Source organism: Malaclemys terrapin, chromosome 8 (genome assembly GCF_027887155.1).
Source record: "Malaclemys terrapin pileata isolate rMalTer1 chromosome 8, rMalTer1.hap1, whole genome shotgun sequence".
Lineage (NCBI taxonomy): Eukaryota > Metazoa > Chordata > Testudines > Emydidae > Malaclemys > Malaclemys terrapin.
The window spans coordinates 15,115,844-15,127,255 of NC_071512.1; the positions used below are offsets into that span (position 1 = coordinate 15,115,844).

At 43.4% G+C, this 11,412-nt stretch overlaps 1 protein-coding gene across 1 annotated transcript in view; it reads left to right on the top strand.

The window, feature by feature from the left end:
• Positions 1-8,078, top strand: part of RAD50 (RAD50 double strand break repair protein) — a 44,419-nt gene extending 36,341 nt beyond the window's left edge. Inside the window, exons 23-26 of the mRNA XM_054037738.1 lie at positions 1,653-1,738; positions 2,261-2,403; positions 6,631-6,764; positions 7,578-8,078. Coding sequence (XP_053893713.1) covers positions 1,653-1,738; positions 2,261-2,403; positions 6,631-6,764; positions 7,578-7,764 — 550 coding nt within the window. The 3' untranslated portion in view covers positions 7,765-8,078. The remainder of the gene's footprint in view (positions 1-1,652; positions 1,739-2,260; positions 2,404-6,630; positions 6,765-7,577) is intronic.
• The last annotated feature ends 3,334 nt before the right edge of the window (positions 8,079-11,412 follow it).

Genomic DNA, 11,412 nt, shown 5'->3' on the forward strand with positions numbered 1-11,412 from the left:
CTCTGAGTGCGTCAAAAGAAGGACTCTGGTAAATTTCAGTACCTGGAATAAATGGATAGAATGGGGCAGGAGGCATGACGACATGTATATGCACACTGTCACATGCATAGGTGTGCCTGCGAAGCAAGACATGGCTCAGAAGTCTTTCTGGGAGTTTCTAAGCCCGCCATCCTTGATGATATCCCTTTGCCTTCCTGTTGTGCCTAAGTATTGCCTACGTTTGCAAATCAGTGCATAAGAATTGCCTGTGTGCTTCAATATTTTGAAATATTGATTGAGATTTTCAAAGTCCAAGATACTTAGCCACACATCTCTATTCATTTTAAATGAATAGCTAAATTCCCTGAACTTCTTTGAAAATCTAAACCATTATGTAGAATCAGTCATAAAGGTGAAAGGCAATACTATTTTTTTTTGTATTGTTAACATTCTGTTCCTTTAATAATAAAAAAAAAGTAAATACAAATTAAATGTTAGCAACATATGAAAAGAACAAAAAAGTTTGTCTGTTTAATAAAATTGTAATTAGCACCATCCTTTTAAAAAACTACCCCTCTAAGAATCTGAGCTGTAGACATGATATGTCTGCCAGAATGACAGACATCAAGCACTATAACCGAAAGGTAATGCAACTAGAAATTTAGAATAGACAGTTTCTTTCAAATCTCTGTTTATGATAGTTGTGATCTCATTTTTCTGAAGGAGAAACCAAGAAAGACCAGTTCTGCAAACATGTATGCACTTGAGTAACTTCATATATTGAACTCAGTGAGGATACTTACATATGTAAAGATAGTCACCAGCATAAGTGTTTCCAGGATCAGGGCCTAAGTCTACAGTTCATAACTTTCAGAATCTTAAACAGGTGTCATTTTTGTGAAAGTTCTCTGTGATTTTTTTTTTTAAATGTGGTGCACCCATAACTCTGAATTTGTTTTTGCCACTTTAATGTTAAACATAACTTTACTAACCCTAATATAAGTTAATCATAATTGCTTCGTATTCACTGCAGATTTGGGGAAACTTTAATTTTTTTGGTAAAGATTTGAAAAGCAGATTTTACATGTGAATTATGATTCCATTACAAGTTCGTAACCCTGTTCTTCAGTGAATGATTGCACATCTAAGAGTCTGCCTACATGGGAAGTTATTGTGCTTCAAGTGAGGGTGTGAAGCTACAGTATTGCTAGTTTGCCATGCGGTACCATCTCATGCGAACAAAGCCACAGCGCAGTAAAAGTCCCGGAATGTGGTGGTTTAGTGTACTGCTGCGTGGCAAGCTGGTGCGCTATAGATTTACATCCTGGATTGCCATGCAGTAAATTGTCATGTAGACAAGCCCTAAGAAGAGCAGACAAAGAATTTTGTTTCCATTGCTCCAACATCTCTCAAGATGAAAATATGTTAATATTAAAAAATAAAAAGGGTACGTAAGAGAGGGAATATTTACTTGTTTGTAATGTATTTGTTGTATAAATATTTCTAATACACTCACCACTATAAATTACTATTTTAAAGAGCATTTGAGTACCAACTGTTTGCTTAGAAGACATAGAAGGAAAAGTGGTGCTTGCTCCAAGGAGTTTGCAGTCAGCTGCAGTGCACAGTTACACCCAAAGCAAATGGACTGTTTTTTCCCCCACCTTTCTTAGAGCAATAATGACATTTCACAGCATGAAAATGGAAGAAATCAACAAAATCATTCGTGATCTTTGGCGAAGCACCTACAGAGGGCAAGGTACATTATTTTTTTGTAGTTTCATTTTATCAGTCTCCAGTGCTGTCTAATAGGTATAGAATGATCTATAATAAAAACTGTACTCAAAATATAAAAACCTAAGATATCAAAATAGAGAAAGTGCCATTCTTCAAAATCTGCATCTGTCCCCCTTTAAAATGTGAGCAGATTGTAGTAGTAATAAAGAATTATGTGGTTACCCATGATTTGGTTTAACCAGAAGTAATTCATTCTCTTCCCATGTTTTCCAAAGTTCAGACATCCTTCCAAAGAAAAAACTTGTGCCAATTAAGCATACTTCTTTAGTTTTGCCTATTTGGATAAATTAACCTGCCAATGTCAAAAATTCATCTGTTGGCACGAGTGTTCTCAATATTGTTTTTATAATTATAATGCCTACAGTAACACTCTCTCTCCTTTTCCAGCTCTGTGTAACTATTGCACATTTTACCATCTCACTGTCTCAATCCGTTGTTTTAAAACATGTTTTTATAATGAAATTGCATTTTCTTCCCATATTAGATATTGAATATGTAGAAATTCGTTCTGATGCAGATGAAAATGTTTCAGCGTCTGATAAAAGGAGGAACTACAATTATAGAGTAGTAATGATAAAAGGAGATACTGCTCTGGACATGCGAGGGAGATGCAGTGCTGGGCAAAAGGTACATTACAGCATTTTATTTTAAATACACATTTGAGGGACAAGAAGTCTGTGGGAGGTTTGGGGGGTTGGGAGAATAGGCATACTCTGGATCTTTAGAAGTGACGATAAGGAAAGGAAAAAAATGGCCCCAAAATTAAAATGAGTGATGCAAAATATATCTAGCTGCTCCATGGCGCACTGATGCATTGAAAGGATATTCTATGAATAGATGCATACAGTGTTATCACGCTGGTGTGGGAAAAGAATTAAATTAATCTCTTGCTGAAAGCAATTCTATCCTTTTTTTTTTTTTTTTTAATAAAAATTCCACACATTACCTTTTGAGGAAAATCTAAGACTTTTGCCAGACAGCAGTGTAAAGATAAAACAAAAATACTGTTGCAGTAGCCTAGGATGTTCCATGAGAGCCCTTTATAAATGAGAGTGAAACATGTTCATTTCTTCTTCTTCTTAGTCATTTTCTGAGAACTAGTTCATCAGGAAATATGCCTGCATATATAGTCACTGGAAAGTATCCTTTAGCAGAGTATACCCCTGCTACAGTTCCCATGATGTGTTTATAATTTTTACTTGGTCATAAGGTCACATGAGAACCTAATCAGTCAGGCTTAGTAACATAGTATCAGGGGCCGGGTCCACTAAGATATGCACATAGATCTCAACCATCCAGTGTCAAAAGATGTGAGAATGGATCAAAATAAATGTGATCACCTAATTAAAGACTGTATCGTAATACATTCTTATACAGATGCGGAATTAAGGTTCCCGAGACATACTTAATTCTGTTATTTCCTAAGTTTTAAGTACTCCACTTTCCAACCTTCACAACCTTCTTTTAGCATAGCTTTTTTAAATTAATTGTTTAATTTAAATTAGAATTTTTTCATTTAGTTCTGTCTGTTAACAGTGAATGGATCTGTTAATAGACATTTACAAACATCTGGCATGTTGTCTTTTAACTCTAAAGCCTGCTGCTGCTTTTTTGGGGGGCACGGCTACACTTGCAGATGTAGAGCACTGTGAGGTAAACCAGCCGTCGGAGATCACAGCAGGGAAAGCACTGCCATGTGTTCACACTGTCAGCTGCAAGCGCAGTGGCATGGCCACATTTGCGGCATTTGCAGTGGCAGTGGGAGCGGTGCATTATGGGCAGCTATCCCACAGAGCACCTCTTCTCATTGTAGTGCTGTGGTTTGTGGGAAGGGGGCAGAGACAGGGCATTCTGAGTCCTGTCCCAATGCCCCATGATGCATCACTTCGCATCCCAGCAATCCCTATGCTTCTGTCCACATTTGGCACCATCTTTCAACATTTTTTGTATTGAGCGCTCTGTCTTCCGTTTTGGTCTGCGGGAATGGATCCTGAACTTGTGAGGAATATGCTGATGGGTCTCGCCAGCATGTCTCGAATTGCAGTTGAGTTACTCCTTAAGCTACAAAGTGACAGTGAGGAGTCCAACAATGATGTCGACTCATGTAACGCATACAACATGAGATTGCTTGTGGCATTCACGGACATGCTCACCACAGTGGAACGCCACTTTTGGGCTCGGGAAACAAGCACTGAGTGGTGGGATCACATTGTCATGCAATTCTGGGATGACGGGCAGTGGCTGCAGAACTTTCAGATGAGGAAAGCCACTTTCATGGGATTGTGTGATGAGCTCGTTCCCACCCTGCGGCGGAAGGACACAAGATTGAGAGCTGCCCTGCTGGTGGAGAAGCGGGTGGCTATTGCAATCTGGAAGCTGGCAACTCCAGACAGCTACTGGTCGATCACTAAAGAGTTTGGAATGGGAAAGTCGACCATTGGAATTGTGTTGATGCAAGTTTGCAGGGCCATTAATCACATCCTGCTCAGAAGAACCTGACTCTGGGCAATGTGCGTGACATTGTGGCTGGCTTTGCACAAATGGGTTTCCCTAACTGCGGAGGGGTGATAGATGGGACGCATGTTCCAATTCTGGCACTAGACCACCTAGCCTCCGAGTACATAAATCAGAAGGGGTATTTCTCTATGGTTCTCTTGTGGATCACCGTGAGCATTTCATGGACATTAAGGCAGGCTGGTCCGGAAAGGTGCATGACGCACGCGTCTTTTGGAACACAGGCCTGTTCAGGAAGCTGCAAGCCGGGACTTTCTTCCCAGACCAGAAGATCACCGTAGGGGAAGTTGAAATGCCCATTGTGATCCTTGGAGACCCCGCTTACCCTTTAATGCCATGGCTCATGAAACCCTACACAGGGAGCCTTGACAGCAGCAAGGAGCGGTTCAACAACAGGCTGAGTTGGTGCAGAATGACTGTTGAGTGTGCTTTTGGCTGTTTAAAGGGCCACTGGCACTGTCTGTATGTGAAGCTAGACCTGGCCGATAACAGCATCCCCACGGTTATAGCCGCGTGCTGTACCCTCCATAACATTTGTGAAAGGAAGAGTGAAAGTTTCACTCAGGCCTGGACCTCGGAGGTTCAACACCTGGAGGCCAAATTTGAACAGCCAGAGAATCAGGGCTATTACAGGCGCCCAGTGCGAGGCTGTAAGGATTAGGGATGCCTTGAGGGAGCAATTTGATGCTGAAAGCCACCAGTAATGTTCGGTGCCCTGTATGGGAGTGAAGTGCAGTGGTTCCAATGCTAATAGGCATCTGTGTTTGCTACGTATGATGCACTGACTTGCAGTGCCTATTGCTTTCCTGGGCTACAGTATCTTTTACTTAGTGCAATAAAGAATGTCTTCAAAGCCAAATTGAAAAGAAACACAACTGCTTGGGAAACAGAAAGGGCATGACACAACCTGTACTGTGTGGGAGGAGGGAAAGTGGCGGGGTGGGGAAAGGGACAATCACAGATTTGTGTATGTCCTGTTATCATACTCAGCCTTCCTGACTGGAGTGCCATGCAGTGAGTGCTGCACTTCAGGCTGGCTAAAATGCATGGTGATGGGGGTTGAGTACAGTGGTTAAGGGTTGTAGTTTGCAGGGCTGGGTGCTGAAGCTACAGGTGTTGGAGGCAGCTGGTAGTGATAAGATACCAGATGTTGGGGAAAGTGGGTTGGCGGTAGGGTGACCAGAGAGCAAGTGTGAAAAATCGGGACGGGGGTGGGGATAATTGGAGCTTATATAAGAAAAAGACCCAAAAATCGGGACTGTCCCTATAAAATCAGGACATCTGGTCACCATAGTTGACAGTGACATGGGAGCACAAGGGAAAGAGTTTTGGGAAAAGGGCTGTGGCCGGGGGGGGAGGGGGAAATGTGCTCCGTCTGCATTGCTACAAGCGCCTGTATCGAGTCCGCTTGGCGCTCCATGATGCTTAGCTGGCGCTCCGTGCTTTGGTGCCGGCGATCTGCATTCTGCTGGCAGAGCCTCCTTTCAGTCTCCCGCCACTCCTGCACTTTTTGATTTTCATTAAGGGACTGCTGCATGTCCTCTTTGCTTCTTCGCGGACACTTCCTGTTTCTTTGAAGTCTTTCGTCTGTTGATAACAAGGACGGCTGGGATCTCCAGGTTGCATCTGTAAAGCCAAAATGCAACACTTAACAGAGGCAGCATTGTTCACACCAGACAGAGCAATGATTAAGCCGTACTTAAAGACAAGTACAGTGTACACAATAGCAGAAATTGCCCCTCCCAATGCGAGCTCACAGGAGCCCCAAAATGGTGAGTAAGCACAGGGGTAAGGGGGACTGATTCTTTCATGGCCGTACTGTCCTCTGGAGTTCTGTGCCTTGGGGAGAGCCAACAGCTGCAGGTGGCTCCTATAATGAACACTGTCCACACATTTTCCACAGGATGAGTTCGTCCTGGAAGAGATCTCACTGCTGAGGGTGACCTGGGAAGCAAGGGAGGGTCTTCTACTACAATGCAGCTTCCGCCCTGGCCCTTATGCAGCTTGCCTACGTGCAGCAATGGTCCCCCCGCCCGTCATTGCACAGTGGCGTGGACATGTTAGCCTTCCTGGGACAAGGAGCACAGTTTGGGCGCTGCCAGGGCGCAGCAAGCGTTATGCTTCTTGTGGAGGTGGATTACCAGGGTACTCCAGCCGCAGAGTCCGGACGCTCTATGTGCCTTGCCAGTGTGGACACCTCAGGAGTTAGGGCGGCCGGGGATGACTTAATGCACTCTAACTTGCAAGTGTAGCCAAGTCCTTGGTGTTATAAATTGAACAGTTATGTACATCGGTGCTTTCTAATAACATACTGAAGAGTGAGTTTTTATTTTCTTTCAGGTGCTTGCTTCCCTCATTATTCGTCTTGCTCTGGCAGAAACGTTCTGTCTCAACTGTGGCATTCTTGCACTGGATGAGCCTACCACCAACCTTGATCGAGAGAACATTGAGTCTCTTGCACATGCTCTGGTGGAGTAAGTGACTTCGGCTTTCATTGGGAGTCTTTTGGGATGGGTGTCTTCTGAGTTTTAATAGACTTGAGAAAGGTGGATTCTTTGTTATAAATAGATTTGGTTTTACACTACTGTGTCTTCATTGACATATACAGTTTTAAGTGAGAACAGAATCAGGTCCAGCATTTGCAGTAGTTTTGCCACTGTTTTTTTAATTTTGCCCAGTGGCTTGCTAATTCTGTACACCTCTTACCATATTTTGGCCAGGAAGAGATTTAGATTCCTGCTGCTTTGTTGAGAAGAGAAGCATTGAATCAGTTTTCTTTCATTTTACACATAGCCAAGAAGTAACATGAACGTTAGCTGTTAGATTGTTTGACAGTTTATGCTCCTTGTCTTGGTGCATCCATATTAGGGCTACCACAGGAACAATGAAGAGCTTTTTAGTCAAGCAGTTAATATGGGTCACAGCTCTTTATTCTTTTATCTTTGCTAAGAGTTCACTACATCTTTGATACGCAGAGCCTAAGAGTATGAACTGTGAAGCATTTTACTAATGGACAGATTCATTAGATGACAGAAGGAGAGTCTGGATTTGTTTCCAATACATTCCTGTTTTTGCCGAAGTAGTTAATCTCATTTTCTTATACATGAAAAATTAAATTAAAAATGAAGAGATAATAATTAGGAAGATACCTTTTTTTATTGAATACAGTATTTATTAGAATATTGCATTAATGTTGTTTTAGAGTTTTTTATTTTGTGTATTTGCAAGTTATGTAAAGTTAGCATTCAACTTCCATAAAAGTGTCCTAAACTTCAACTCTTTCATAGGATAATAAAAAGCCGCTCACAACAGCGCAACTTTCAGCTTCTTGTCATAACACATGATGAAGATTTTGTGGAGCTTTTGGGCCGTTCTGAATACGTGGAGAAATTCTACAGGATAAAGAAGAACATTGACCAATGTTCTGAGATTGTGAAGTGCAGTGTCAGTTCCTTAGGATCCTATGCTCATTAGCACTTTCAAATAATTTTGTATTGTAGGATGACTCAGTAACACAGCAAAAATTAAGATACTGGATATGAAGAAAGGAACTATATTTTCTGACACTGAAAAATAATATAGCTTAATGTTTAAATTCTAGTTTAGTATCAAACTATTGTATTGTTAAACTCTGCATATTCAAAAAAAATCTAAAAGATACACATTTCTGTGCTTGTTTTAAATATAAATACAAAAATATGGAGGATTTTGAATTATTACAAAATGCTTAGATAGCACTATAAATGTACCTGGTGCTTTAAAAATATAAATAAAGGCATGTTCTTCGAGTATGTGTCAGCATGATTCCACTTTAGGTGCACATGTGTCTCATGCATGCAAGGTCAGATTCTTTTAGATAGCAGTAGTCTGTTAGTGCTGTGTATGTGCCCTGTGCCGCATAAAGGACAGAGTGTCTCACCATCCCTCAGTTCCTTCTAACTGCCTATGGTAGCAAGATGGAACCCAGCAAGATCTTCTACTTTTCAGAGCTTCAGACTTGTCTTTTTTCAGTTAAATTGCTGAAGAAAATTTATTTTCACCCTTCTTCCATGTTTTCTTTGTTTGGATGTCCCCCATTCCTCCCCAAAAGGGAGGCGGTGGGGGGGAGAGAGACACACACCCTTGAACAGCAGGGCAAGATTCTGTATGCCAACATGGTTGACTCTAAACCATCAGAGTTCAAATCCTGCCCGACCTGTGATGGACTCATCCCCCTCAGTGATTGATACACCCTGTGACTCTTCTGCCTGGAGAGAGCCACATTCTGGATAGGTGTTTGGTGTGCAGGTTGTTTTTCTCCAGAACCTGCATGTCAGGGACATTCAACTCAAGTTACACGTGCTGAAGGAACCAATGTGGGCATGCTTGAGCAGATATCCATTTCAGACCCAAAGGAAATGTCAACTAAGGTGGAGCCAAAAGAGCAAGCATCAGTCAGTACTCCCCCAAGCAAACACCATATACTGGGATCAGGCAGTGAAAGCAAGGAAACAAAAAGGACATAGTCAAAACCTGCATCATCAGTGTCAACCCTGACAACCTCAGCGCCAGTGACCTCAACACTAACCACCTTGACCCAGACAACCTCAATAATGGAGCTAGCACCGATGCTGCTGATACAGAAAGGCAGTGCGAGAGACAAACATGCACAGACCATAAAGGTAGCTCCAAACAGCACATGGGATCATCCCACAAGGAAGATGTAAAATATAATTCCTTCAAGGACTGAGCCTCCCAAGTCCTCTAGCAAGGAGAGTGTAGCACAGGATGAAGGAGGCCTGGCACTGATACTAGTGCTGATGACTGAGCCAATAACAGGCCCAATTATCCCCCTCAGAGGCTCCAGCATCCCCCACTCCAGAGTGGCAACCAGTTCCAGAATTGGTGCAGATGCCACATTACTCTATGGCACTGCCATTTGAAGTGATGTACTTGTCCTCACTCTCACTAGCTTATGCCTTTCCCCTGCCTTCAGAGAGCAACCCCAAGGACAGTGCCACAAGTCCCTTGCTAAGATCCCCGTCCCAGGCAGGGCATAAGTGACATTGGGCCAACCAGCCTCAAGCAAATCAGTACCCCATGTCACCTTAGCTATAACTGACTTAACTGGGGACTGTCACTGCACCTGCCCTGGAGCAGATCCCCCTTTCACGCATCCAGGAAGAGGAGGTGATCCCATTCTCTAGCAGCATCACTGTCCAGGCCTCGTCACCTGATGAGGCGGTGACAACAGCTCCTCCCCTAGGAGCTGATGACTTCAAAGCATTCTCCTGTCTGACATTGCAGAGACTTGGACATTGAAATAGTAGCAATATGACTGAAGTCCCACATGCTTTTGGGGATGGTTTTTAAGTTTGACAACTCCAGCCAGGATTTCCCGCCCCATCAGTGAGGCATACTGGAGCCAGCTAAGGGACTCTGTCAGAATCCGTCCACTCTCCTCCTCTATCTAAACAGGGGGAAAAAATTACCAGATGTCTCTGAAGGGGTTTGAACATTTTTCCATACACCAACTCCAGGATCTTCAGTGGTGTTCACAGTCTAGTAGAAAATACATGTCATCGCAGGGTACACCTATGGACAGAGTTGCAAAGAAATTAGACCTGTATGTGTACAAAGAGTACACTTCTGCCTGACTCCAGCTCCAGGTATAGAACTATCAAGCCCTGTTAGCAAAGTATAACATTTCTCACCTGGGAGAGGGTCACTCCCTTCCTGTTAGAGATCTCTGACAGGAGAACAAGAGGGAGGAGTTGCAAGAAATCGTAAGAATGCCAAATGGTTGCTAGAATGTCACCACAGGCAGCCATGGACTTATCCAGCACAGTCACAGAGTTGATGGCTGTGGCCATCATGATGAGATGGACCTCTTAGTTGTTAGCATCTGGGTTACCCAAAGAGGTACAAGTCACCTGCCCTTTGAGAGGTTGTAGCTCCTTAGCCAAAGAACTGATGGTGCTCCCCATTCTCTGAAGGTCTCAAGGAGTATGTTACTGCTGTTAGGGACTTACATACCATCTCCCTACCAGAAACCAGAAAGGTACCAACCTTGGCAGAGAATGCCATTTTGCTCACAAGGCTGACAACCTGCCATTTTACTCGCAAAGCTGAAAACTTTTTGCCTCAGAAGGTATCTCAGTTTTCCAGGAGACATCTGTCCTCCATCATTCACCTGATGCCATCACAAAGGCAGCAAGTGTGACGGGAGGGTTGAGAGCCACACTGGAGCCAACCCAAAGCCTGCCACTACCTTTGGGAGCTGCCTTTCCCATTTCAACCAACCTTGATCCATTGTCCTATTGGATAAATGGGTGTTATCATGGCCACCCTATTCATTTCCACCAATCGAGCTGCAGAGAAAAGAAAAAGTACTTTCCTCCCCAAACCTTTTCCCCATTTCCAGTGGTAACAAGGTCTCTAATATTCACTCAGGTTCTCAAGTAAACATTAACCTCTTTGAAGGAAGCATGCATTCCCTAACCACCTTGCTCTACAACCTCCTGAAATGGTTTGACCTAAGTCCTATCCAAGAGTTCCTTGCATCTCCTCTCCAAGTCCCTTATGGACAGAGAAGAAGAACCCGCTCTTTCTTAAAAGAGTGGGGGAATGCCTTTGAATTTCTAAAGAGAGCTTCTCATCATGAAAAAGAAGTAGTGTCACCCACAAATCTAAAGCTGTTTGGGGGAGGGAAGCAGAAAACCCAACAAAAACAACTCCCCAAACATACAAATACAAGGAAAATGTCCTTGGCAGGATGGGGCAGGAGGCAGAGAGTCTGGGCCATCGGCGCCGACTCTGTGGGTGCTTCGGGGCTCAAGAACCCAAGGGAAAAAAATAGTGGGTGCTCAGCACCCACCTGCCAGAGCTGTTTGGCCGTGCCACAGGGAAAACTAAAAGTAAGTGCCTGTTGTCAGGGCCCTGGCATAACTTAGAATATGTAGAGACCACCAGCAGCAGTGCATCATGCTTAAGCTCTGCTACCTCCCCACCCTCCACCTCACAATACGCACGCCCTATGTCTCCGGAAAAGGCGAGTGGGTGCTGTTAAAACCAGAACAACTAGCCATCCCCATGGTTACTTTTATGTTGGAGCTACTTGTCAGATTTCCCCTACGATTTCAT